General features: G+C 60.6%; 1 protein-coding gene across 10 annotated transcripts in view; it reads right to left on the minus strand.

The window, feature by feature from the left end:
• RBFOX3 (RNA binding fox-1 homolog 3) overlaps positions 1-27882 on the minus strand; it is a 519235-nt gene that overhangs the window by 3608 nt on the left and 487745 nt on the right. For 7 of the 10 annotated variants that reach the window (XM_032178875.2, XM_032178879.2, XM_032178882.2 and 4 more), the window contains 10 exons: positions 22378-22632; positions 13503-13640; positions 10853-10906; positions 9963-10055; positions 8385-8445; positions 4467-4520; positions 4200-4332; positions 3565-3745; positions 2496-2557; positions 1441-1519 (listed from right to left, as the gene is read on the minus strand). In XM_032178875.2, the coding sequence (XP_032034766.2) occupies positions 1441-1519; positions 2496-2557; positions 3565-3745; positions 4200-4332; positions 4467-4520; positions 8385-8445; positions 9963-10055; positions 10853-10906; positions 13503-13640; positions 22378-22632 (1110 nt within the window). The remainder of the gene's footprint in view (positions 1-1440; positions 1520-2495; positions 2558-3564; positions 3746-4199; positions 4333-4466; positions 4521-8384; positions 8446-9962; positions 10056-10852; positions 10907-13502; positions 13641-22377; positions 22633-27882) is intronic. The other 3 variants (XM_032178874.2, XM_032178878.2, XM_032178877.2) reach the window with 3 other exon arrangements.

Consider the following 27882-nt stretch of genomic DNA (forward strand, 5'->3'; position numbering starts at 1 on the left):
GGGTCCCAGCTTGAGCCCCACCTCCTCGCACCCCAGCAGGGTGGCACAGGGCATCTTCAGAGCATTGAGGGACCTCCTGGAGGGTTCCTGGGCCTTGGCTCGAGAGCCTGGGGCCACTGAAGCCAGCTACGCTGCGAGAGGCAAGCCTGCTGGGCATAGTGTCAGAGCCTTGCTCTCTGGGGGGTCTCTGGGTCCTCCTGGGCCCACCTGGGGCCCAGCCCTGTCCTACTGGGGAGAGCGGGTCCTGGATGCTCCAGCTCTCCCATATCCTGGGCTGCCTCCAGTCAGGGAAGGCTCTGAAGGGGCCTCCCACCCTCCCACCACCCAGTTTTGCCAGAAAAGGGAAGAACACAGCAAATGCAAGAGAAGAAAAATTGAGGAAAAATAGAAAAATCTTAAAAAGTGAAAACACAAGAGGGGAACCCTCCGTGCATTAATGAAAGCTTTTAGCTTGCAGCTGCACAGAGGGCCCGAGAGCCAGGGTATTGCACCTCCATCCGGGTGGGGCCGCGCCAGGCCCGCCCCTGTGGCTGCCCACAGCCACCACAGGCTGCTGGGGGTGCCTGAGGCTCGTTAAAAATTGAAAAAGACAAATCAAAAATTGGAGGGAGTCATCAAAACCAAGAGAGATGGGAAAAATCCATATTGCCTCTGAACCTCCTCCCTCCTCACTCTCCCAAGATGTTTTCATCTTTGATGCTGGATGCCAAGCTAGCTAAAACCTGCGTTCACACCCCGGGGCTGGGGCCAGTGAGCACAGGAGGCAGGTGTCTGCTGGAAGCAGCTCTGGGTGCAGAGTGAGCTGGGCTGCACGTGTCGACAGCTGGCCACACACACAAACACACAGACACGCCACGCCGCGCACCTCCCCGCCCCGCCCCTTCCACCCCACAGCCTGAGGGAAGAGGCTGGGGCAGAGCAGGCACTGTTTCCCCAGGACCCCAGGAAGACCAGGAGCTAGGGCCTGGTGAGAAGCAACTGGTAACCCACACTCCCCTCCCGGATGTGAGGGGGCTGCAGCAGTGTGGGTGGGCCGTGGGCAGAAACAGCCCCGGGGCCTTGGGAGCCTCTGCTGGGAAGGAGAGGTGGCCCTGGTTTGGTTTCTGAGGTTTTCCTGGTGGAAATGGGAATGGAGGAGCCTCAACAGGACTTTATTGTAGTGAGGGAGCTCAGGGAAATGGATCAGGCACATTGGGGTGCTTTCCAGAGGACCAAATTGTATGGTGGGCTGACCAGCCATTCAACCTGCTTCCCCGCAACTGAGAGGGCGTGAGGGGCCGGCCCTCCCCTCATCCTAACTCACATCCAGGCCGTGGTCCTTCCAAAGTCTCCGGGACCAAGGCATTGGTCAGAGGGCTCGGCCTCTCCCCCAAGGGCCTCGCCCCACATGCCCAGCTATTAGGACTGGCACCCAGGGCTGGGCGGGCCTGGGCTCCTTACCATGGTTCCAATGCTGTAGGTCGCCGCGGGCCCGATGGTGTGATGGTACGGGTCGGCAGCTGCGTAGACTCTGCCGTAACTAGGGAAGAGCGTGGGAGGGGGAGGGGGAGGAGGAGGAGAGTGGGGGAGGGGGGCAGGTGAGGGGCAGCAACGGCCTCCCAGCTCCTCCCAGACGCTACATGGGCACCCTCTACCGAGGTCCCATCTGCAAGGCACCCTCCCCTCCTGCAAGGCCTACCCCTCCTTCTTGTTAAGAAGGAAGCTTCTAGAACACAACAGGCTACCCTCTCAATATGCCCACAGTGTGCTGACCCTGATGGGGAGTGGGGGTGTGCTCCACTCAGTGCTACGTGGAGGGGGATGGTGTCCTCATGGAGCTCGTCTGCAGGGAAGACAAACTTCCACCCCAAAAAGAATGTGGTAAATGCTGGGGAAGGTTTCAAGAGAAGAGAGAGAGGGTCAACGGGGAGGGACCAGGAACACTGCCCCCAAGAATGTGACACTGTGTCCCTCGTGACTTTCCTTTCAGCAGTTTGTCTGTGCAGGGAACTCTCGGCTCCTTAGAGGGCAGAGCTGGGCCACAGCACCCCGCACACCGCACTTCAGGGAGATGGAGCCGGGGCTGCCGGGAGGGACGGGGTGCAAGCAGTCCCCAGGCCAGAGAGGTGGAGCTCAGCTACCAACAGGCCAGATGTCCGAGGGGAAAGGCACTAGGCTAGGTTGCCCCAGGAGGAAGCACTCAAGCGTCTGCCTCCAAGACAGACAGCCACTGTGGGCACGGGGCTTGCAGGGGGCAGTGGGGGGACTGGGAATCAGAGATGCTGTCTCCACCTGGGGTTTCCACAACCTCCGCATGGGGCAAGCAGGAAGTGACTGAAGTCAGGGGCTCACTGGCTCAAGGGCCACATTCAGACCTGCTCCCCTGTCCCGACCCTGCTCCCACCAGGCCTGGAAGAGTGGGTTACGCCTCCTGCCTGTCTGGGCCCAGCTCCCAAGGGATCCTTGCCCATCTTCTCCCCACCCTGCTCCAGAACAGTGCCGGCCCCTGGCCTCACCTGTCGCTGTAGGCTGCCGCTGCTGCAGCGGGCTGAGCGTATCTGTAGGCTGCGTAGCCTCCCTGCAGGGTAAGTGGGAAGAGAGACAGCAGAAGGACTTAGTGGGGCTCCCCAGGGAAAGGCTGAGTGGGGAGAGGAGACAGACCCTGTGTGGGTGGGGCCCTGGGAGGGACTGCAGACCTTCCCAGCCTCCCAGCCTTGGCTGGGTAAGGATTAGGTGGTGCCTGGCCTGGGCACCTAGTTCTGGTCTAACACAGGACTAAGGACTGCAGATGGCCAGGTAGCACAGTTCAGGGAGAGGCAGGTCTGCCTGTCCATTCATTCACTCATTCATTCACACACCCATCTGTGCACTCCACACACATTAGCGGGTACCCATGACTCATCTGGCTGGTGAGGCCTGACTTGGATGCCGAGGGGCTGGGAGAACCCACAGTGACTCTGGATAGTGTCCTGGACACCAGGAAGGGTCAAGGGTAAAGGGCACAAGAGGACGTGAGCTCAGATGATGTCCTGGCCTCAGATGAGCAGGTAATTGAATTGTAGGCAGCTGCCCAGGACTGAAGGGTGGCTGGGTACATGGGGTGTGGCCGTCAGTGAGTCTGAGACAGAGGAAAGCAGCACATGTGGCCCCATGAAGGGGGAGAGAGGTCACCGGACCCCATCAAGGGGGGGTAGGCCCCGGAGCACAGGCACCCAGGGGCCCTGCCTCCTGGCCCCTCTTGAAGCCTGTGCTGTGGGTGCCTTAAGGGCTCACTCACTGACCGCAGCAGAGTCCGACTGCCCCCATTATATGAGGCCTTGCCCACGGGAAGATGCTTTCAGCTCACAGGGCTGCTGGGCGACCCATTAACTGCTCCCTTGATGGGCACCAACAACCAGACTGTGCCGTGCTGGGATTCTCAGGGCCGCCATACTCTGGGCAGACATGGCCCCCTCGCCCTCCTGGCTTCAAGGGTGGGATTGGATGGGATGGGAGGAGTAGGCAGCGAGAGAGGAGACGCTGACTTCTGATTGAGACCCACAGAACGCCTGATCCCACCCTCCCTCCCGGCGGGGCTACACTTACATAAATCTCAGCACCATAAAATCCATCCTGATACACGACCCTGGAAGCAAACGGACAAGAAAGTGGTGGGAACGCTGGAGAGGTGGGGTAGGCCGGCTCCGGTGTCTGCTGAGGAGGGAGGGGGCACGGTGCCAGCCCCGCCCATGGGACTGGCATTTTAACAAGCGTTTGCTCCAGTGCCCTGTTTTGGTATAACAATAGAGTAACACCCTTGCTGATCAGCTCCTTTCTCCCACAAACCCCGGGGCCCATAGCCCACCCGACCCCAGGCAGCTGTACCCCCCCACCCCTTTAGTGATAGAGGGCACCAGACCCCAGGGAATGGGAGCAGAGAGGGCTCAGAGAAGCCCCTCGCTGACCTCAAGAGTGGACAACGGCCCCATTAAAGCATCCAGACAAGGTTCTGGGGCTCTGAATGTCCCCCTAAATGCCAGTGACCTCGGCGATGCCAGCCGTGGTGGGGATGGGGGTGACGATAATGGAGGCAGCTGCAGGGCTGAGTTCTGGGGCTCCCACGATCCCCCCCAAGGTCTGGAAAGGCTGCCTAGCCCCTCGCACTGCGCAGGGCCTCCCCATTTCCCTCCTCCCCGCCCTCCCACCCCTTCCTCCACGCCTCCCCCGGCCCAAGTACTCACGCTCCGTAAGTCGGGATGGGGGGTGGGGGTGGCGCAGCCCGAAACGTATTATACACGGCCCGGCCCCGGCCCCGAAGATGTGCGCCCCGGTAGGCAACGGCTGTGCCGGTGGTGGGGTAGGGGAACCCCGTCACTGCAGGAAACGGGGCCCGAGACACGTGTGAGAGGCACAAGGGGACCCACCTGGCCCCCCGGCACACCTGGTCCCCCGGCACACCTAGCCCCCCGCGCACCTAGCCCCCAACCCCGCCCCGCCCCAGCCTTTACCTGCATAGAATTCAGGCCCGTAGACTGCGCCGACCACTGGATTTAGCTTCCAGCCTAAAACAAAAGCACAGAGACCTAGTCACTGCCTTCCCCCACCCTTTTCCCACCAAAACCTATGCCTGGGAACCCCAGCGACACCGGTGGAGCCCTTGGGAACATTGCCGGGGCGCCTCCCCGCGCCGGGCCCCCCCTTCCCACACTGCCCGGACAAGTGCTGGGTTCAAAACACCAGGGTCTACTCCTTCCTGACTCTTCCGCCTGGAGCTCTGCTAGGATTCTTTCCCAATTGTGATCCTCCTTAGCCCGCCCCTGAGCAACCCTCACCCCTGGGCGTCAATCCCCCGAAGCCTGGGGTACCCACCTCCCAGAGAACTGGAGAGGGAAAGTGGAACTTATCTACCCGCCTGAGCACAGCTGGGATGAGGGTTTCTGGAGTCAGACTCGGCACAGCCCCACCATCCGAGCTCCAAGTGGCCAGAGGCTGCAGGAAAGGCGCTTGGCCTCTGCCCATAACCTCTGCCCACTGCCTGCCAAGGTCTCCCTCCCGCTCCCTCTTCCCAGTGCCGAGTCCTGCTCTCACTTTCCTCCCGTCCTCATCTTCCCCCAGAGCGGCTGTCCAAGAGGAAAGGGCATTTGGACTGGGGACGATAGTAAGGATGGGCTGGTTTTCCTCAACACTGTGCGTGAGCCACACAGACTGTTTGAAACTCACTGGGTCCTCACTGCCCAGGGAGCCGTCACACCCTCCCCATTCTGCAGATGAAGAAACAGAGCCCTGGAGAGGCACAGCAACCTCCTGTCACCAGCTGGGGAGTGGCAGAGCCAGGGATCCCAGCCTGCAGCCCTCAGCCAGACCCATGTTCCTGGCCATTCCATGGGTCCCAGGCTGTAATCGGCATCCCAGCCTCTCCCTTCCTGCAGGTGGGCCAGTCTTCCTCTCCCCGGGGGGAACCAGGAGCAGGGCAAAGACCTGCTCCACCTGGAGGCCTCTGTGGGGAAAACCAGCTGCTTTGGAGTGGGCTCCGGCTCCAGGCATTACGACAAGGTGGGCAGGAGGGCTTCTTGATGAGGCCCAGCCCCTTACCCCTCCTCAGTGTACCCAGGTCTTATCTCTACAGCATGCCCCGTGGGCCTGGCTCCTTTTCCCTTTGCACTGTGGGGAGAGGGACAGCAAGGACGAGAGCCCACTGGCCAGCTGGGGAGATAACATCTGGAGAGGGTGGCAGTGGGCCCAGGCCACGTGTGAGCCCCTGACCCAGATTCTAACAACCCCACTGCAGGGCAGGCAGACCGGAGGCAGTGAGGACGGAGGGTCCGGGTCTGTTCCTCCCTCCGGTGAAGTCTTCACCCCACCCTGCATCCCCCGCCCACCATCACACAACCTTGTGTCTGGACGCCATTGCTGGGACTTTGGCATCTTCCAAAAAGATAAATCCCAGGTTAGGAAGGAAGAAACTTTTTTTTGGGGGGTGGCAGGGACAGTTTCTTGCTCTGTTGCCCAGGCTGGAGTGCAGTGGACAATCACGGCTCACTGCAGCTTCGACCTCCTGGGCTCAAGCGATCCTCCTACTTGAACCTCCCGAGTAGCTTGGGCCACAGGTGTCTGCCACCACACCCACCGCTAATTTTAAAAACTGTCTGTAGAGACAGGGTCTCCACATGTTGCTCAGGCTGGTCTTCAAGTCCTGGGCTCGAGGGATCCTGCCACCTTAACCTCCCAAAGTGCTGGGATTACAGGCGTGAGCCACTGCATCAGGCTGAAAGAAATGTTTTGTTTTCTGGGAAGACCTCCAGTCCAAAGAACTGACTCTTCTTACTAGAAGGCCCATGATGGAGCAGAGTCCTGGAGACCCTGACCCCAAGCCCAGACTCCCCCGGGCTCCATCCAGTGGCTCTTCTAGGTCCACTCCGGGCGAGTGAGACTTGGAGGCTGCATGTGTGCTTCGGATGGCCCTGGGCACCTTCATCTGTTAATTCTGGCTTCCTGGATGCCTCCACCGGTTATTCTGGCTTCCTGGGTGCCCTCCCCTGTCAATTCTGCCTCCCTGGGAGCCTCCACCTGTCTCTGTTGCCTCCATTTCACTGTCTGGAACCCCAGATGGCAGAGGCAGCCTGAGACTGCCTGGCTGGCCTGTTTCCACTGTAAATAGCTAACACCTGGGCAAATCTGGCGGGTTTGTTTTCTACAATGGAAACCTTCACTCCCAACTGATGAATTCCAGAGTGTTGGGTAGTGTTGAAGCCAAGTCACGAGGCACTCGCCACCAGAGCCCATGTGTTGGCTTCGGTGCCAACCTGCAGAGAACCCAGGGCCATCCCACTGCAGCCCTCTGTGCCCAGGCTGATGAAGACATTGAGATGAAACGGCTCTTGCTGCAAAGGTGGGCAAAGGTTCCCACCTCCCTCCATTCCCTGATGTTTCACTGGCGTGGGTTCCGTGCCCCTCATGAGCTGCACAGCCTGAGGCCATTCAGAGATGGGTGTGTTCTGATTTCCATGCTCCCCTGAATTCTCACTTCTGCCCAGACAGCGGTGGGTGTGGCCCTGGGGTGCAGAGTGGGCAGCTGGTTCCAGAGATTTTGCAGCCCCGCTGGTTGATCACCTGTACCCTGTAAAAATGTCTACCGCTTTTACTTCCTGTGCCAAGTGCCAGGTCACAGAAGAGTCACACCCAGGATGCACTCGGGATGCTTGCAAAGCGGGAACACTCCCAAATTTTTTAAAAAGAATTTGAGATGTGTAACTCCTCAGAAAAGCAGGGTTATGAGGCCACGAGAATCAAGTCTAACTTGGGCCAGGCCAGAGGCCCAGGCCCACCCCAGCATCGGACACCAGGAGAAGAGCTTGGGGCAGAGGTGGCGGATCGGGCGGTCCTGTCCAGGCTTCCGTGCAGGTCGTCACCTGACTCCATGTATGGCCGCTCACATGGAGGGCCATGAGAGGCTGGGGGTGACACCGTCTGAGAGTCCACAGCAACAGGGAGATCCATTCTGTCTAGGGGCAGTGCTGAGGCTTTTAAGGGGTCCGAGTGGGAAGCTGCTCCCTGGCAGGAATGAGCGGAGGCCCCTAACGTATGCCCGCTCGCTCAAATCAGGCCCCTTGCCAGATGCAGTTAAGACTCGCAGTGGCCACCAGTGGTCCCTCTGCTTCTCCAGAGCCAGCACTTAGCGTCGACAGATCCATCTCCAAGGAAGACTGGCCACCTCCATTTGCAGCGTGGTGCACACACACACAAGATTCCTCAGTCTCCCCTTGCCGTGGACAGCAGGGCTCAGCCTGGGGCCTCAGTGCCACCAATGTCGAAAAGCCCCAGGAAGGCAGTTCCTATAATCACATCCTACGAAACCTGAGCACCTCCCCCCGGGCCCTTGCTCATGGGCTTAAAGGTGTCATTTGTCATCGAACAGCTCGGGGGGACGGTGTCACTATTCCTGTTTTGCAGATGAAGAGACTGGAACTCAGAGAGGTCTAGAAGCTCACCCAAGGCCCCCCGTGCCCCCGCTGCCCTCCCTGAGCCTGCTTACACCGGGAATCGGTACAGCAGGTCTCAGCACAGAAGCCTTCAAACTCTGGCCCTGGGGGAAAGTCAGTCCTAATTCAGGAAGGCACAGCTGTCCCCCTGGATCAGAAGCCTGCACGTGTGGCCTCTGGGGGCCAGGCATGCTTGGGAAAGTGAGACTCCAGCTATGGCTGATTGTACAGGGCCATGAGGGAGGTGAGTGGCCCCCAGCTCTCCTCCTGCCTCTTCTGCCCCACCTGCTTCTGACCGGGAGCAGAGCAGCAGCCCCAGGGCTGGGACACTGGGGACCGAGGCTGCCTAGGATCCAGGAAGGTCAGCCTGCAGCAGCCTCAGCTCCTCCAGGGCCTCTGTCCCAACCAGTGACCCCAGCAGCCTCGTGGGAGGACCTTGCCCCTTACCGTTGGTGTAGGGGTTCCCCGTCTTCTTGTTGGTCATGACTCGGGCTGTGGCATTATTGACCTGTCCAAAGAGGGAAGGAGAGAGAGGAAGAGGGAGGATTAGCCTCCTGGAAGACCCACCGGCCACTCCTCCCCGCCCTGCCCCCCTACCCCCTGGCACCCCCCGCCCCGGCCTCCTCTCTCCACCATGCTGCCTGCCCTCCGGGAGCCTTGGCCCCCACTGCTCCCAGCACAGGCTAAAGCCCCGCCTGGCCCAGGACCCCAGACCCAGGCCTGCTGGCCTGTGTTCTTCATGTGGCTGTTCCCATAAACCCAGCCCCAGGCTCCCAGGCACCCCAGGACAGCTGGAGAAGCTCCCTGGTGGACTCCCCACAAAGTGCTCTCCGACCAGAACCAGCTAAGAGGCTGGACTCCAGGATGCCCCGTCCTCCCTGAGGCTGCCAAGGCCTACCTAGGCATGGGTACCAAGATGGCCACATACTCCTCCTGGATGGTGCCCCCTCCCACGAGGCCAGAGCCTTCAATGCTGCAGAGTACAGAGGTCTCTGATGGGGCCCGTGTGCCCCTGGAGGACGAGGCTGACAGGGAGGGGGGCTCTGGCCACGAAGTCACCTATTTTCTACACATATGCCTGAGTGAGGCTGTCCAGAGGCAGCCTGGGATGGAGAAGACGAGGCATGTGTGGAAGGGAGTCGAGAACAGCAGGGGTGATGGGTCTCAGGAAGGGGTCTGGGCTGTTCTGCCTCCCCTGCGTCCTCCGTGTGAGCCCTGAGGGCATGGGGCTGCAGCCTGGCCAAGCCAGTGGCTTCAGAAGTCTGGAAACCTCCTCTCAGGCCCTTCACTGCCTGCCCGAGGGCTCTGTCTTGGTGGCTGGCCCCAGTCCTCCTCCAGCCACCCTTTGGCTGCCCTGCCTGTTGGGGGACCCAGCTCCAGACACCCAGGCCGCAGCAAGGGAACACAGCCCACTGGCACTGTGGACCCCCGGGGAGCAGGGAAGGAGAGGACAGAGCGGGGTGGGTGTCAGGGAGGGACCCAGAGCCCCCTCTCCCTGCTCCTCCTTGGGGCCTGGGCTCTTCCTCTGCCCTGGCCATTGCCGCTGCTGCCTCTGCTTCTACCCAAACAAGGGGTGGAGTGGGGCCAAGGTGGGGACAAACTGCAGGGCCCAGACTGGGCCATGTGGGGACAGGTTGGGGACAGCTGCTGCTCCATGGTGAGCAGGGTCTGGGGATTAATGGCTCCTTGGCCGTGTGGGCTGGCCATGGTCCTTGAGGCTGCCCAGCCCCAAATACAGGATTTCTGGGGCTCCTCCAGTGTCTGGCTGGGGACGGGGCCTCTCCTAGGAAAAGGAGGGAAGAGGCAGGGGAGAGGGGACCTCGGGTGAGCCTGAAGGGGTGACAGGTGATAGGGCTCAGCCGGCAGCCAGTGACCCTGGCCTTAGTACGACCCTTCCTCCCACCCCGGGGACCCTGGCCAGGCTCTCTGAAGGGTGCGGCAGTGGCGGGGCTGGTTGGTTGGGGGAGCTGGGGGGCAGGTGGGCGATCTTGGGGCATCCCTGCCGTAGTACACTTATCTGAGCACCTCAATTTTCCGTCCCTCTACGATCGTCCCATTCAGCTTCTCCCGGGCTCGGTCAGCATCTGAGCTAGTTTCAAAAGTTACAAACCCAAAACCCTGTGAGCAGAGGAGAGGGAAGGACAGGCATGGAGAGGAGGACACAGGGCGAGAAAGAGGAGGAAGAGGAGTGGGAGGGGGGCAGGGGAGGGGGGAGAGAGAGAAGGGGTTGAGTCAGGTGAGTTGAGGCAGAGACGCAGGCAGCCCAGAGGTCTGTCCTAGGGCCACCGGCAGGGTGCCAGGAGGGGTATGGGCCCCAGGGGGGCAGCTGCTGACCCAGCCTGAGCCCAGCCTGAGCTGATCACCCGGCATCTCCAAAGGGACAGGCCAAAGCCACATAAGAGACGTCATACCTGACCACAGGCCAGGCCTGCCCCCTGAACCCCACCTTGGGGTGGGGGGCCCAGGCTGGGCTTCAGGACCTGCAGGGGCAGCCCACCCCATCTCCACCCTCGGAGCCCAGGGTAGAGGGTCGTGCCTTCCTGGAAGGGGAGTAGGGCTTGTCTCCGCCGGACACCCTCCCCAGCCTGCCTTCTCTGTAGCCCCTCCTTCAAGGCCAGTGGTCCCCTGGGGTGAGCGTTCAGTGGGGTGGGGCCCGGGCCTGGGGCCCAGGGCTCTGGGGTGCAGGCAAGAGGTCCTGGTGGCTCAGAAAGAAAAAGCGGCAGCGGCAGCAACAACACAGACAGCTGGGGTGGGGGCGGGGCGGGTGGGGGTGGAAGAGCGGGGAATACAAGCACCCGTGTCGCTCAGGGGTCCTCGGGCGCGAAGCTCTCCAGGAAGGAAACGCACATTTCACACGTTAGCCTGGCGGGACCTACAGCCGGCGCTGTAAGGCGGCAGCTCCGTGCGGCACCCACCTTGGAGCCCCGCTCGTTAAAAATGATCTCCACGTCTAAAATTTTTCCGAATTGCTGCAGAGACAGAGACAGAGAGGGAGTGGGGCAGACAGGAAAGTGCGGGTTAAGACCGCTGGCCCGGCCGCCCGCTCTACTCCTGAGACGCTCATGCCTGTGCTCTGCCCTGGGCCCCCAGCTTGGGAAAGGAGACCTGGGACCCCTCCCACCCCTGGCCATGGAGCAGCTGGGACTTGGCCCCTTGGAGAAGGCGACGGTGGGGATAGGGTGCCCAAGGCATCACCAAGAGGGTCCTTGGTGTGGTGTGGGGGCAGGGACAGCTCTCCCAACCTCTCCTGGAGGCCCGTGTCTCCCTTCTGCCTCGGGGAGCTTTTCCTGCCAGGACACTAACTCCAGCTGCCAGCTGGGGATGGGGGTAGGCACATCACCAGTGTCCCCTCCTCACTCTGCTAGGACTTGGCCACTTGGAAAGGGTTACAGTGGGGACAGGGTACCCAAGGCACGATCGCCACCCCTAATTCACACTAAAGGGTAAAGGTCTGCTTTGAGACCCTTCTCTAAAGGATGGGGGAGAGGGAGACAGAGGGACATGAGTGCCCATTAGGGACAAAGTGCCACAGAGAAGAGAAAGTGCTGGGGTCAGAAAATGGAGATTGAGGCCACTGGAGATCAGGATCCCTGGTTGGGAAATGGGACCCTCAGGCCTCCCTGAGATGGGGAGGAGGTTGGGCAGGGGAAAAATGGGGTTGAGGGTGTGAGGGGAAGAGGGAAGCAGAGGGAGGGTCTTCTGCCCAGGCCCCTGGGACCCTGCACAGCCTCTCATGGGGCTGTGCTGGCATGGGGTGCTGAGCAACGGTGACCTGAACCCAGGCTCTGCCTGTGCAGGACATTCGGGCCAGCTGGGCCATGACGCTCTAGCTGCCTTCTTCCCTCCCATTGTTGGGCACAGTCCCCGTGGGGTAGCCCTGTTTCTCTCACTGGTACTGAGACCATGAGCCTGTGAATGGCCCCGAACAACAGTTCTGAGGTCCCCAGGGGGCCTGTCCTGAACCCTGCAGTGCAGGCAACTGATGGGGGTTTCCCAGTCACCTCCACACAGTCCTGGACGCGGGGGGTGCAGCAAGGCCCAGAGGGGCCAGAGAGCAATGAAATCCCAACTCTGCTAGGTGCTGAAAAGAGGGGGACAGTAACCTCCGTTCTGCAGGGACCCAGGGAGCTGACGGGAGACAGTGTCCCCATCCTGCAGGGACCCAGGGAGTTGATGGCGGATGGTGCCCGTCCTGTAGGGACTCGGGGAGCTGACAGGGGATGGTACCCCTGTCCTGCAGGGACTGAGTGTATGTAAACAGGTCCCCTGCAGGGGACAGCCAGCCAGAGCTCCAAAATGCCATCCATTGAGGGCAGCCAGCCAGAGCTCCAAAATGGCAGCTGCTATTAAGGGGCAGCCCCAGGCCCAGAGAAATCTGGCAGCTTGCCCAGGACCCAGAGTCGAGAAGGGACACAGTCCTTGCCATCTGATGATTCTAAGTCATGCCAGCCCCCCAGTGAGTGTAAACTCCAAATCCAACCAGGCCAGGCTCCTGAGACAGGGAGTGGACTTCTAGGGCTCACGTCAGGGGGTAGGTGGAGGGGGACCTCTCCACCCTGGGGCTGTCAGGGGTGCCTCCGGTCTGCCTGGCAAATCCCAGCTGGGTCAGGGTGGCATGAGGAGAGAGGCTGGGATTCAGGAGCCAGAGGCTGGTCTACCTGCGCCGCAGAGGCGGGGTGGGCACCGCGGCAGGCAGGCGGAAGAGAAGTTTGGAGGGAGGGAAGAAACACGGCCAGGCTGCGTGGTCCTCTGTGGCCAGGGCAGGCCTGGAAGCCCGGGCTGAGCCACCCAGCTGCTGCCGCTCACCCACCACCCGGCAGCCCCAGCCCCCCGCAGGCATCAACACCTGCCTGGCGCATTCAAGTCCAATAACAACAAAGTGACCCAGGGGCAGCCCTGCACGTTCTCACAGTGACCCCCCCACGGGGCTGAAGCCTACAGTGCAAAACCCGGAACAGGCCCTCGGAGTCCAGCACGGGCTTCACTTCCCATCGACTGTGCATCCAGTTCCAAGTTCCCTACATGGGGGCCCGGGGGACACAGGCCCAGAGAGGTTGACTGCCCGGCCCCCAGGCACACAGGAAAGGCCAGGGCTGGGGCTGCTGCTCTATGGGAGGCCGAGCTGCCCCTCCAGGGCAGGCCTGGGAGCCCGGGCTCCCTCTTGCGAGGAGACAGGAGCCAGAATGTGGGAACAGGGCGGTCATAACCAAACTGGCTGCGAGGTCCCAGGGTATTCTAGGAAACCCCTGAGCTCAGGTGGTCTGGGGGCCATGGGTGGATTTCTGGCCGGGAGCAGGAGGGGTGGGGTTTGAGGGGCAGCCACCACAGATCCCCCTACTCCTCAGCTTGAGGCCTTCCTCTTCCCCGCCACCGTCCCAGCAGGTTCAGGTCAGGGCAGGGCTGGGCCCAGGAGGAAAGGAATCCTGGGGCCCCGGAGGCTCCCTGCGCAGTGGGAGGCAGGAAACCCGGGGGAGCAGGTGTGGGCAGGAAGGCAGGGCCTGTGGGCGCCACCCTGGAGCTGGGGCAGGTGTGGAGGGCAGCATGGGTGGGGCCGCGCACACTCACCCCGAACATTTGCCGTAAGTCAGGGTCCCTGAACCGGAAGGGGATGTTGGAGACGTGTAGCCGCTTGGGCTGCTGCTTCTCTGTAGGGTCGGAGGGGTGGAGCGGCTGGCTGTCCGTCTGTGCCGCCTCGTCTGTCTGCTGCAGGGAGAGGACTGGGCTGTGGAGGCTGCCTCTGTGTGCGGGGTTGCCCATCCCCTCTGCTAAAGGGACGGCAGAGTCTAAAGGCCAGATTCGCCACCACCCTTCTGGGCCTCTCCCATCCCTGGGCTGGGATCCTTGGCAGAATCTGGGCAGACGGTTCCCATGAGATACAGCACAGGGGCACCTCACACAAAGAGGCCCCACCTCTAGGCCTCTGCCCAAACTGTGCAGGTGAGGCCGCCTCCCTCCTGCCATCCCAGTGCAAGGCCTCCTGGCCTGCTCTGTTCCCCGCTCCTGCAGCCCAGGCCTGTCCACAGAGGCTGAACCCCCACGGTCTCTTAGGCCCCACTGACATCTCAAGGCAGTTCTGGGAGCCTGAGGACCCCACTGGCTTTCAAGTCCTGATGATGAAGTGGTGAACTGGAGACAGATGTCGGCCTGGCCCGAGGGTCCGCCTGTCGGAAGGTGCTGCCCCTTCATGTCCCCCATCCCTGCCATGCTCCTACTTATTCCAGCCTGCTGCCGCCACTCAGAACCTTTGGGGTTCACCTCCAGAAGCCTCTCCCAAGGGAGGGTGTGGCCAAGTCCAGTCTTCTATAGCCCCCACTTGGACCCAAATACCGGTGGGCAGATGGGCTCCCAAAGACTTGGGTCTCAGGCAACAAAAGCCACCCGGCCCCCAGCTCCCTGTGAGAAGGCAGGGGTGCCGCCCGAGGCAGCGCAGTGCGGCCTGTGTGAAGCTTTTCCTGCGTGGTCTTCTCCAGCGGACTGGCCACGAGCTCACGGCAAGGCTTGCCTTCAGTCTGGCTCGGTCCTGGCTGTATCCACAGAGCAGGAACTCCAGGCATGTGGCGGGTGCTTCATCAGCATCGGCCAGGTGGATGCACGGGTGACTGTCCGAGGCGGCCATTAGCTCATCACGACCTGGGCCCAGGCCCAAGGGCCCCTACAGGCCAGTTCCGTGGATGCAGCCAAACTGCAGGTGCCAGCCTCGCAGGCTGTTTGTTTTCCCGCTCAGCCCACTGGCAAGGTGGGTGGATGGCACAGGAGCACCAGGGTGCAGGAGAGTCCCTCGGTGGCGACAGGCACAGGTGGTGGGTGCACGCTCCAGCTCCCACGGGGTGCCTTGGAGGGGCTCTCACTGTCCACACTTCCTCCAGCAATTTGAGCTCAGCGGCCCATGGGAACAGCAGGCTGACAATGTACCTTTAGTGGCTTCCTTCGCCTTCCCGCCTCAATTCCATGCTGCCCCTTAGGGGTTTTGTGAGATCATCTCCCAAATACACCCTTTGCATTTGAATCCTTGGCTCTGGGCCTCCTGACACTCCCAGTGGACAGCTGGAGACCACACACGGAGAACCCCTCCTCAGAGGCCAACTGCCTTCTGGGACTGGACGCCAGCTGAAGGTAGGAGAGTCTTGGCTCCAGCCATCTAGATCCTTTCTGGAGTGGCAGTAGAGGAGCCTGGGGTCCCTTAGAGGCCTACACTGCAGTCGGTACAAATGGAAGGCTGGTAGCATGGTCTTCCATGTGGCCTGTGGAGCAGAGGCAGCCAGCCTGGGAGCAAGAGGAGAAAAGCCAAGAAGAGAGGCCCCAGAGAGCCATTCCCACGCATCTCCAGCCAGGCGAAGCACCTGGCTGCTGAAGCCACTTTCCGGAGGGCATCTGTCGCGGGCAACCAAAGGAATGCTGAGTTAGGACGGTGAGTGGGGAGCCTGGGGTCACAGTGCCGGAGGCCTTGGCCCACAGCAGAGGAAATGGAGCCAGAGAGGCAGAGCTGTGCCAAGGTCACACTGCAGCTAAGTGACCAGAGCTTGGTCCCTTGACTCCTGTCTGAGTGGCTGTCTGGCTGTCACGCCCCCTGCACGGCCACCCTGGTCGTCCTTTCTGGAAGGACAGGCTGCTCCCCTGCATTTCTGCATGTGGCCAGAAAGCCTCCGACCAGGCTCCAGGGCAGCAGGTGCCCCTAGGTGACCAGAGGGGAAGTCACCACTTCTTGGGCTGCGCAGGGTGGTGGAGGACACAGCCTCTCCCGTGCTGCAGCTTCTTCCCTGGCGACAGCCCCTAGCACTGGCAGTGAGGCAGGCTGGGAGTGGGGTCTCGAGGGCTGTAGGGTTGTGGAGCACATTTGTCCATGTTCCTGATGCAGCTCTGTCCCGAGTTGAAAAGTGAGGATGCAGCACACACCCCACAGCGTGGGAACCGCCGTCCTGGTGCTCACCTGGGCATGCACTGCAGGACCTGTCTCAGCAGACGCGCCATGTGGTGTGCTGTCCCAATTCCGGCGAGCGTGTGTTCTGAGCTCTACGTGTTCCCAAGGTGTGAGGCTACGGGTGGATCCCGCATCTCCCACAGGACCCCAAGAGGTGGAAAGTGGCCACGGCTCTCGGAGGGCATGAGCCCTCAGGCTTGGGCAAGCTGGGCGGCTGCTCCTTGGGGTTCCCTGACATGTGCCACACCCATCAGTGGGGGCTGAGCTTTGGCATGGAGGCATCCATGGTGGGCACAGCTGGCAGGGCCAGGAGGGTGGACGACAGGCCTCCGGAGACTCCTGGTCTGGCTGGCATCAGGTCCCCAGTGACGGGCAACACAAGGCAGCTGACTCTGGCTCCACGGGGGTACGTGGGGGGCTCCTGCATCCAAGCCTGGGGAACTGGAGATGCCCAGCAGCCTAGTTTCCCAGTTCTGCTGCCATCCTCCTGGGTCCCAAGTTTTCTTGCAGAAAGCAAGCCTGTGCTAGACCTCTGGAGGGGACGACCTTACCGCTGAACCAAGGTGAGACAGTCCAAACATCTGCCGATCTTTATGGAGGTCTGAGCCCCACCCTCCCATTGGACAGGCGTGGGTCCTTCCTCCTCGGTGGACAGGGATGCGCCCGTGCCCTCTGCTGCTCTTGGGTTCAGGTGACTGAGTCATCCCAGATTCAGGACTCCAGCCTGGATAGGGGCACGCAGCTCTGGCCTCTGAGCAGCAGAGGGTGGTGGTCACCACGCCAGGGTGGCCACGATGGCGGGAACTGACCCCACGCCCACCCACAGGAGCTGGGGCATCCACCCCAAAGTCCTAAAGGGGAGCAGCCGAGGATGAGGCGGGAGGAATGGGGTGATGGGGTGTGAGTGGGAGGAGCCATGAGTGGGGCCAGGACACAGGTGAGGAAGCAGCCATTCTATCCCTGCTCAGCCTGGGCAGAGGCTAAGTGGGTTCAATGGCTGTGAAACTGTCAAGTGTGCAGGGAAGCCCCGAGCATGACTGCACACGGGCTGCCCCGGGCTGGGGGATGGGGGCCCTCCCACCGCTGATTGTAGCGGTCCAGCAGCCTCCACCGCCTTTCCAACTTTCTCAGGGGCTTTCTTCCCCCCGCTCAAAAAAACAAACAAAAAGCCATCTTTGCTTCTTGTTCTCAAATGCAGGGAAAGAGGAAAGAACAGGACTGCCCTTCCCTCCCGACTAGGTTGGGGGTCCTGCTTCTGCATCCTTCCCCAGCTCTATCTTGGCCCAGCCATTATGGACACCTCCCCAGCCCATTCAAGTTCAGGGTGGGGGTCTAGATGCCACACAGCATCTCCCACTCTCCACATCCTCTGAGGAGCCTGCACCCACTTTCGCCTGGGCTCCCCAAGCTTGGTACAGAGATAGGCAAAGGGAATGAGCCCTGGGCAAGGTCTGGTAGATCTAGGCAGACCCTGGACAGCAGGTGGGACCCAGAGGCTGTTGTTGGCACGGAACCAAGCTGTGCTGCTGCGGCACAAGATGAACCGATTTTTGGAAATCCCTTCCTCGACAGCGCCGTCTCCCTTCATTCCTCCAAAGACCTCCTGGGCACTCAGGCAAGGACGCGCCTTGGTGAGCCCCTGGTGGGCAGCCAGTCAGCCTTGGAGGAGGGGTTCTCTGTGTGTGGTCTCAACCTATCCACTGGGAGTGTCTGCTTCAGAGCCTGGTGGCACTGGTGGCCCCTCCTTGGGTGGAGCTGTCGGCTCCCACGTGGCATTTGAGGAACACAGGATTCCAAGCCCCCCTGCTCTGGCCTCTGCACTGTGGCACAGGCAGCCGACTGACGCCTCATCCATTCCCACCTTCCAGCCTGGGTAGGGGCATCTCAGCTGAGCCTCACTGTGGCGTTGCTCTGGGGACCAGCGCCTCCTCTCTTCTGCCTTTCTCAGGCCAGCGGCCAGCCACGGCCTACCCCTCACCCCTTCCATAAGCCGTGAGAGCCCAGAACACAGTGACCGAGGGCTGCAGCTCCTGGCTGAGGAGACAGGGCCTCAGCCAGACTGTGAAGCCTGTAGTTATAGATGAGGTGGTCCAAATGGAAGATCAGGGCAAGCGCAGGAGTTTCCGAGAGGAGGCTCAGGCCCGACGGACGGGAGAAAGGACGGAGGTTCATCCTGGGGCTGCAGGTCACTGGGCAGAGAGGCCTCCAGGGACCTGGGCACAGGCATCTATGCTTGCAGTGAAGCCAGGGGTGCAGAGCCCAGATTCCCAGCAGGCAGTGGGGCAGGTGCCGGCCCCTCAGGCATCAGGCCCTTACGGCCCACGTGGGGTCCCCTGTGGCAGGTGGAGGAGCCCATGTGGGCTCTGGAAAACACCAGTCTCATCCCGTCTCCCTCTTCCTGGCTGGCCCTCCACAGTGACCCTCTGTGCTTTGGCATTTTTTATCTGCGTGCTAATCTCTCTTTTTCTCAGAGTTTTGCTGTCGCCCAGGCTGGAGTGCAGCGGCGTGACCTCGGCTCACTGCAATCTCCACCTCCTGGGTTCAAGTGATTCTCCTGCCTCAGCCTCCCCAGCAGCTGGGATTACAGGCGCGAGCCACCATGCCCGACTAATTTTTGTATTTTTGTAGAGACAGGGTTCCACCATTTTGGCCAAGCTGGTCTGGAACTCCTGACCTCGTGATCCACCTGCCTCGGCCTCCCAAAGTGCTGGGGTGACAGGCGTGAGCCAACGTGCCCGGCCCGTTAGCAAGCTGAGGGTCCCTTGAGCACAAGGACAGTGTGTGACTCCCAAGGGCCCACAGTGCTGGCACCTGCAAGACCCTGAGTGAATAAATGCTCCAGAGGGTGACCCCTGCTGGGGAACACAGACCCTGGGGGTGGCTCAAGGTAGTGAGATGGGGTCCCCCCGGTCCTTCCGCAGCCCTTCATCGCACTCTGTATCCTGTGCTGCTTTTGTCCAGAGAAGGCAGGTGACGTCGTGGTGAGAGGTGAGAGAAACGGAGCCTGTGTGCAGGTGCGCCTGCCCCTCGTGGGTTCTTGTCACATGTCCCTTCTCATCACGGATGAGCAGACACACTCCTGCCCCACCAGGAAGGAGCCTCCATATTTCTGGACGGTGAAAAGAAGTGTCCTGCTCAGAGGGGAGGAGGCTTCCTGGGGAATGATGTAGCTGGAAAGTCACTGGGGGTGGTCGGGACCCACCCGAGGGCATCGAGACCACAAAAATCAGGTCATGCTCTGCCTTCTGTGGGGTGGGAGTCTCAGTGTCGGTGAGGGACCGGTGGCCCCCAGGAACCCCATGTTTCTCTCTGCAGGGTCAGCTGTGCTTCTGCAACTAGGGCTTAGGGGGTGACCTGGGTGGTGGAGGTGTCAGGAAAGGCGCTGAGTTCGATGAACACGGACTTCCCACCAATTCCTGGCTGGAAACCCTCCTGACAGGAGGAGGGGCAGGAAGAGGCCTCGTGGTTCCAGAAATTCCAGGAAAGCCTTTCCGAGTTGGGGCCCAGCCTGTCTTTGAGGGTCCTGGGGTGGAGGAGACGGGGAGGTAGAGGCAGGGGGATGGGCTGCAGGGGGAGGTAGAGGCAGGGGGATGGGCTGCAGGGGCCACTGCTCTCTCCCATCGGTGCCATCAGCTCCAGGTCCTAGAATGGAACAGGCTGCCTGTGTGGGCCCCTGGGCCTGGACAAGACTCTGCCGTCTAGGGGCTGGCCCTGCCACAGCTACCAGTGGGGCGGGTGATGTGGGGGCTGGACAGGCGCTCCGAGCTCCCCCTTTCCACGGGCCCTGGCCCCACCACCTGCCAGGGCAGCCCATGCTCACCAGCAGAAGGAAGTCCCCTTGGGGGAGAGGGTGGGAAGCCCCAGTGGCCTCTGGGCGGAGTCTGGGTCCAGGAAGCGTCCAGGGGGTTGTGTGCCCTGACCTGTGCCAACCTGGGCAGCAGACTCTCGCCGGGGGGGGGGGGGGTCCCTGGGTAGGACTTCAGGGATGGTGGGGAAGGAAGAGACCAGGGTACTTGGTGGCTGCACACGGGCCCTCGAGTGCCCCGGGAGCTCAGGCAGACACTCTGACCTAGGCAGGTCTGGACCAAAGCTCTGAACGCACCCCACTTCCTATCCCGAAGATCTAGACCACAATACCAGGCTGCCTGGGGCAGGGCCACGGGGAGGCTCGAGTGAGCTGAAAGGGCCCTGCTGATGACCCAGGGACGGCCTGGGGACACCTGAGCCAGCAGGGAGGCGTTCGGCCTTCAGCTGTGAATGCCGGGCAGCCTCTGGGAGGAAGGAGCTTCTGGAATCTAGAACACCCTCTCCAGCTGCCTTCCAAGGTGGGAAGCCTCCGTGTGAACAAATACTCCAAGGTCAGGGAGTGCATGGCCTCCGAGGCGGCCCAGGTCTTTGTTCTTCGTGGGGCACGATGCTGATGCCATAACTTCCGCCTGCAGCCCCGCCCTGGGTGCAGGTCATGGAGAATGACTCTCTCCTCTGGGTCCCTGGATGAAAGATCTGCAGATCACGACCCTGAACCCTTTGCCAGACCTGAGAGACCCCAGCCTGAAGAAAGGAAGGTCAAGGCCGTCTGTCCATCCCCTGGGCTCTGGGTGCTTCCCACCTGGACACGCTTCCTGGGAGGCTCTGGAGGCTGATGACTGAGTGGTGAGACTCCCATCCTCCTAGTCAGAGAGTATTTCATTGGATGCAGCATTTGCCTTTTCAGCAGCTGCTGCTCACTCGTGGATTCTCTCCATGGTCCGTGGACTCTCATGGGCAAGCCAGACCCAAGCCAGCCTCTGTTTCTGACTTTCCTGTCCTTGCGTGGCAGGAACCAGGGGACAGGGCTGGGTCATTTCTTCTTTGTAGCCTCAGTGCCAATTCAGTGCCTGGAACACAGCAGGTGCTCTGCAAATGTCTGCCGAGCGAAGGAAGACTTTATGTGTGTCCTGGTAGGCTGTGTCTGGTGGTCCCAGATGTCCAGGAGGCCTGTGGCCTCAGTTCTGCTGTTCAGTTAGAGCGCTAGGTCCGTCCCCAAGCTGTGTTATCTGTGCGTCTGACCCTCCTGCTTCTGGTTTTCTTCTGGGATGAACCTCTGAGGCTCACCATGAGACCCCCTTGTCTGTCCACAGGCTGCCAGAGGTTTGAGCAGATGAGCTGTGTCTACTGGAGTCAGTCACAAAGAGACCCAGCCTGCTCTAGTGCGACTTGTTTGTGGTGAACCTGGCTTGGCTCCTGGGATCATCTCGTTCTTTTCTTAGCACACACAGGGCGTGGGTTTGATGAATCGAACCAGAGCAGACGGGGATGCATGGCTTGGCCCCCGCTTCTACCACCCCAGGGCCTGGCCTTTTCCATGTATGTCCTGTGGCTGTAGGAACCCTGGGTATCAGGATGCTGGGGGCGCTGGAAAGGCTGATGGCCTTGAGGCAGATTCAGGCTGGGCGGGGCTCCAAGCAGGGAGGAAGGGCACCGCCTGGGTGCCAGATGAGGGTCAGGTCCAGCCCAGGGGGCGGCTGGGTGGGCTCTCTTGGCAGAGTGCCTGGGTGACGCTGGAGGAGGCCCCTGCCCACGCATGCACCGAGGGAAGACTCCTATCTGCATCCACACAGCATGTTGGGAGCCAGGCTGGACTGTGGGAGGGCTGAGGCAGTGGGGAGGGCACCCTCTTGGGAGCCGCCAGTACGGTGCCACTCCCGGGCAGTGCAGAGAGCTCTGGCCTCCTGCCCAGCCCCGCCAGCTAGCACATCCAGTGGCTGGGACAGAGCCAGCGGGGACAGCTGGATGAACCTGGAGCCCCAGAGCAGGGGCAGGGGAGGCACATGGAGATCTCAGTGGAGGGGACCAGATAAAAGGAATAGGCCGGCCAGGGCTCTGCGGGGTGGGTGGAGGCAGAGCCTGGTCTTTGTACCCAGAGCCCACCCCAGGCCGGCCGCTTGGCCACTCCCTACCGGCTCTCTTTGCTCTCAGGAAATCTGAGAAGTGAGGGCTCAGCACTTTTGCCTGGGAGCTGCATTACAACCACATAATTGAAGCTATCTGATTGGAGGCCAGCCAAGCAGGTAGATTACAAGTGATTAGAAATGATAGGAGGGCCCTGCTACCCGAGACAGCTCGGAGGGCCCTGGGCCACCTCCGCGGCTCTGCCCTCCGCCCGTCTCCTTCACTTTCCACTAACAGGTCTCTGGCAGCGAGGACACCTCCCAGCTGGGGTGAGTGTTTGCTCGAAGCAGGGAAGCCAGGCCCAGGTGGCTAGAGGAGGGCGGCTGCCACCCCACCCCTCGGTGCCCGGCCGTCCCTGCAGATGCCTGCTCATCACAAAGCTCCTCGGTGCCGGGGGTGGAGCAGGGGCTGGAAGTGCCTTCGCTGGGGGTAACCTCTGGCCCAGGAGCCCTGTAAAGGGCCTGCCTTCCACACACAGAGGCCCTGCCCAGGCCCCCCGCCCACCTGATGCCCTCTTCGGCCACCCTTCTTCTGGGTGGGCGCTCCTCCTTGAAGCTGCAGGGCTGGGCCTGGGGTCATGGGGGCCCTTACCGGCACTGTCTGGGTCCCGGCGATGGGCTGTGTGCTGGCCTCGGAGCCTGGTTGCTCGGGGTGGGTCTGTGCTGGTGTGTACAGGGTCATGCCATGCTCTGGGGGGACCGGGGTCTGGCCGGAGTAGTCCTGCGTGGGGTGCGGTGGGGGTGGGGCGTACTCGGCAGGGATGCCGTTCTGTGGCGGAGGGGGGTACTGGGCGGGGGGGTAGGGCTGGGCCATCGCTTCAGGCGGAGCCGTGGCGTCCTGATCACTCTGTGGAAGGAGAGAGAGCAAGGCCTGGTTAGAATCCTGTCCCCTTCTCGGAGCCCCTGAGGACGGGGCCTCACGGCTGAGCAGAGCTTCTCCAGCAGTATTTTCAGCAGCCTTTACCCGGCCCCTCCAAGGAGGGCTCTCCGGCATGGGCACCAGCTCAGAGCAGGAGGGGGTGCTGCGCTGGGAATGCCGGGGAGCCTGGCTCTGGAGTCAGACACCCCTGGGTTTCAGCCCATTTACTCACACTTGTCAGACCTGGGTACAAGAACAACTGAAGGGTTTTTTTAAACTACCTTATTTTTTAAAAATTAACCATTTTAAGGTAACTGTAGGCTCACGCAGCTGTAAGAAATTACAGAGTGATCTGTACACCTTGTGCCCAGGTCCTCACGGTAACATCCATAAAACCTCCACCAGCAGGATACTGACATGGATTCACACGACACACAGAATGTTCCAGCAGTGCGAGGACTACTGCTCTTCCCCTTTTAGAGCCAACCCACCTGCTTCCCACCTCCTTAAGAATTTTAAGCCTCAGCAGGCCAATCATCTGAGGTCAGGAGTTCAAGACCAGCCTGGCCAACATGGTGAAACCCCGTCTCTAGTTAAAACACAAAAATTAGCGGGATGTGGTGACACGTGCCTATAATCCCAGCTACTCGGGAGGCTGAGGCAGGAGAATCACTTGAACCTGGGAGGCAGGGGTTGCAGTGAGCCAAAATTGCGCTACTACACTCCAGCCTGGGCGACAGGAGCGAACTTCATTTTCAAATAATTTTAAGCCTCGGTTTTGTCATTGGAAAGCAGGAGTGAGAGGGCGCTGCCCAGCCCGCACCTGGATCCCTGGAAGTGATTGTGCAGAAGCTGAACTCAGGGCCTCCTGCCTCCCCTGCCAGTGATGGCCGTGACAGTGAGGTGTGTCAGGGGGACAGCGAGGGTTCTGGCCTCTGTCTCAAGGATCTCTGAGGAGATCTCAAAGATCCGTCTGGGCCCCTTCGAAGGCGTGCTGCCCCAAGTGGGGAAAACTGCTCCCACAGCCACTCTCAGAGGCTCTCAGAAGCCCAGGCCCTCGGGCAGGGCCCAGGAGCAATATAGGGCAGCAGCTGTCAAAGTGGAGGGCCTGGGCCCACAGCATCAGCAGCACCTGGGAGCTTTTTCGTGGGCAATGCAGGTTCCAGGGCGCACCCCAGGCCTCCTAAAGCAATCTGTGTGCACCGAGGACCACTGACCTAGGGCCTGAGAAGCAGCCCTGGTGGGAAACCCTTATGACCCCAAGAGGAGGGCTGGAGTCTTTCACAGTGCCAGAGAGCAAGGTGCAGGTGGAGGCGGCAGAGGGAAAGGGGCTCCGGCCTCCTCCACTCGCTGTCCTCCACTGCAGACACAGCCTGGGGCCCAGGATCCCCTGAGCAGGCGAGGCTCTCGCCCCCCAGGAGTCTGCGGTGAGGAGGCCCCGCTGCCTGGAAGGACAGATGCCGCCTCTGCCTGGAGCAGCCCACCCGTGTGTTAGGACCCCTGCTCAGATGTGGATGGGTCTGACACTCACAGCCGCCCCGGCAGGGACAGGCAGGAGTACGCGTCCTTGCTGAAGGTGGGGTTTGCTGTGGGGAGGAGGAATGCCTGGCAGGGAAGCGGCTGCTCACCTCCCTCACCTGCGCCTCCACCCCATGCTCCCATCGCCTGGGGCCACACACACTTTGTTCACACCACACACGTTAGTGAGCACCTACTAGGTGCAGGCAGATGCTGGGGGCTGCCCTTGCAGGGCGGTCTTTCTCCCGCTTCCCTCCACACCCACACATCCCCCTCTGCCAGGCTCCTGTGTTCTCAGACTCTGGGCAGTGCCTCCCCTGGCTAAGGAGGAGCCCCTCATGTGCCCATGTTCCCCGCACGGGCGGACCTGGCATGTCCACCTCTGTCCTGCCTCCCCCACCCCTGGCCTGTCCTCTGCATCCTTCATTCAGTTCCTACAAATCCACCCAACAACTGTTGATTGGGTACCTGGGGTGTGCCAGGCCCATGCCAGGGCAGGGGCTGTGTTGGCAGCAACCCCGACAGCCCCTGCTCCCTGCTGGTGGGGCTTGCGGTCCAGCGGGAAAGGAAAGCTTCAGAAAACAATGGCCCAGATGTCAAACCATTGTTATAGCACTGGGGGCTGCAAGGGGCCTGGATGCACCACGGAGGTGGCCCCAAGGGACGGTCCAAGGCTGGGTGTTCGGCTTCAGGCCCGGCCAACCCCTCCTGTTTATAGGCCCCACACCCTCTGCCTGGGGGCCCAGCAACCTAGGGTGGATGCGCCCAGCTGGAGGGGTGGAGCCCGGGCAACCCAGCCGTGTCCTGCTCCCTGAAGCCCCCAGTGCCAGCTGTCCCCAGGCTCTGCAGCGGGGGCCATCTCGGTGCTCGCCGCCCTGCGACAGACTCGCTGAGCGGGAACCTAAGGAGCAGAAATGCTGTCCTCCTCCCATCCCCACCCCTCCGCAAAGCCAGCTGGCTCCTTCCCTCTCTCTGCAGACTCTGAAACTGGGGCGACATTCAAGCTCCTGAGCCACGGGAGGGAAGCACACACGTGTGCACACGTATGCACTCGCGGGAGGTTCCTGGCTCATTGCCCCAAAGTAGCTGGCGAGGCCCCATCATCCGTTGTTAGCAAACGTGTTGGTGACCAAGTCCAGCGGGAAGGGGTGGATCCATGAGGAAGGAGGAGGCAGAAGGAGAGTCAGGGCACCCAGGAGGTGTGGAGAGCATCTAGCATCTGGGATGGCCAGAGGCAAAATGAGGAAAACAGGAGCAAGAGAGTGAAGAGAAAGTGTGGAAGGCATAGTGTGAGGGCCCTGCAGACGCAGGGGAGATGAATTTGCTGATAAATATTTGATTAGAGCCTTCACCGACTTGCACTGTCTTCCCAGCAACCCCCTCCTCCACCTCCTCCAAGGCCTGAGAGAGTGGGCTCCTGGTTGGGCGCAGTGGCTCATGCCTGTAATCCCAGCACTTTGGGAGGCTGAGGTGAGAGAACTGCTTGAGCCCAGGAGTTTGAGACCATCCTGGGCAACACAGTGAAACCCTCTCTACAAACATAAAAAAAAAATTAGCCAGGCATGGTGGCGCATGCCTGTAGTCCCAGTTATGTGGGAGGCTGAGGCAGGAGAATCGCTTGAGCCTGGAGGTTGAGGCTGCAGGGAACCAAGATCACACCACTGTGGTCCAGCTAGGGTGACAGAGGAAGACCCTGTCTCAAAAAAAAAAAGAAAGAAAATAAAATAAAAAAGAAAGCACAGCTCCTGTCCCATCTGCTTCCCTTTCACCCTACCTCTAACCCTCTGCAGGGCTCTCATCACTGTCATTCAACTTGGGGCTGAATGACAGCTGCCAATCACTCTCACTTGAGGTTCTGCAGGGCTGAAGCCCAGAGCCCTGAGCTAACAAGTGACAGGGGAACCTGCCAACATAAAGGTGGGGGCTCCGGCAGTAGGTGCCAGATCTGAGGGCGTCTGTGGTGGGCAAGAGGTCCCTAGGAGGTGAGGACATTTTAGGGACATTTGTGACACTAGAATAAAACAGCATATTTGAGCCCACAGTACTCCCTGCTTTTACAGACGCTCACTCATTGAGTGGACACTTCCCCCTTTCCCAGCTAATAAAACCGAGGTGCAGAGACAAAGTGATTTGCCAAGCTCGTATGGGAGGACTCCGGAGAGCAGCACCGGCAGCCGGGATCCCAAACCCACCATATGCACCTCCGCATGGAATTGCAGCCCTGCCCAGGGGTTTTTGCAAGGGAGAGGAGGTTTCACAGCCAAGCATTGGGGTCTAGACCCTGCAGTGCACGGGGATGGGCTCCAATGTCCCCTCTTAGCCACCAGGTGGTCCTGGTGACTGTCTGTCCTCTCTGCACAGGTTTCTCCATCTGCAAATGGTCACCATGGAGCCTGGGCGGAGGAAATGCAGAATGAAAGCCAGCCAGCGTGACTCAGGGGGTCTTAAGGTGACCAGCAACATCCCTGCCCTGTGTGTCCTCCACACCTGTGCTGGCTGTGGTCCTGCAAGTGGCTCTCAGAGCTGGCTACACATCCCAGTCACCTAGAGAAGTGTCCACACCTGGGCTGCACTCCTGAGCAACAGAGGCCACTTACAACCAATGTTTCCCAGGAGACTGACATGAAGCCCTGGTGGAGAGCCCCAGACCAGAAAAGCAAAGTGTATCAGGCCCATCCTCAGAGGGCGCGTGAGTGCCCAGCACACAGAAGGCTGTGCAGCCAGTATCTGTCCCATTGCTTCTCTTCTTCCCAGATCTGCTAGGGTCAGAGTCAATGAAGGCCTGGGGTTGGGTGTGAGTGGAGGAGTTCCTGCTGGGCTATGGGGCTTATCTCAGATGACCTCATGTTGGACCAGCTTGTGGAAGGATCTGGTTCCCCAGGGGACTGTACATTCTCAGAGAATGGGGACCACTTCACTCACCCTTTGTCCCCATATCCCTGCACTCAGCACAGCACCCTGTTCTACTCAGAAGAGTCTCAGTGTACGTGAACGGGTGTATGTATGTATGTATGTATGTATGTATGTATGGGAGGGGTACATGGACGGGCAGGTGGGTGGATGGAAGGATAAATGGATGGTTGGATAGATGGGTGGATGGATGGATTAAAGGGTGGGTAGATGAGTGGATGGATCAGAAGGTGGGTAGATGGATGAGTGATTGGATGGAAGGGTGGGTAAATGGGTGGATGGCTGAATGAATGAGAGGGCAGATGGATGGGTGGGTGGATGGATGAATGGATGGGTAGATGAATGGGAGGGTGGATAAATGAGTGGATGGATAGATGGATGGCAGGGTGGAAGGAAAGATGGATGAATGGATGGAAAGAAGGGTGGATGAAAGATTGGTGGGTGTGTGGATGCATGGATGAATGGATGGGTGGATGGTTGGTTGGGTGGGTGGGTGGATGGAAGGGTGGGTGGATGGATGGACAGATGGATAAATGGATAGATGGGTGGATGGACAGATGGATGAGTTTAAAGACCATGGATAAGTTGTTATCCTCCCTTCCTCTACAAACTTGCCCCCCTCTTCTATCATCACTTGTGCCTGGCAAAACTGCTAAGACCCAGCTCTTCCTGTTCCACTCCACAGCCCACGCTGATGGAGATAAACACAAAATCACCCTGAATGATTCATTCAGAATCCATGACCACCCCCTGCCATGGGCCTGGCACTGCCATTCAGCTTTCACAACCTGAATGTTGATTTCACCCTTC

This window comes from Hylobates moloch, unplaced genomic scaffold (assembly GCF_009828535.3).
Source record: "Hylobates moloch isolate HMO894 unplaced genomic scaffold, HMol_V3 SCAFFOLD_15, whole genome shotgun sequence".
Taxonomy (NCBI): domain Eukaryota; kingdom Metazoa; phylum Chordata; class Mammalia; order Primates; family Hylobatidae; genus Hylobates; species Hylobates moloch.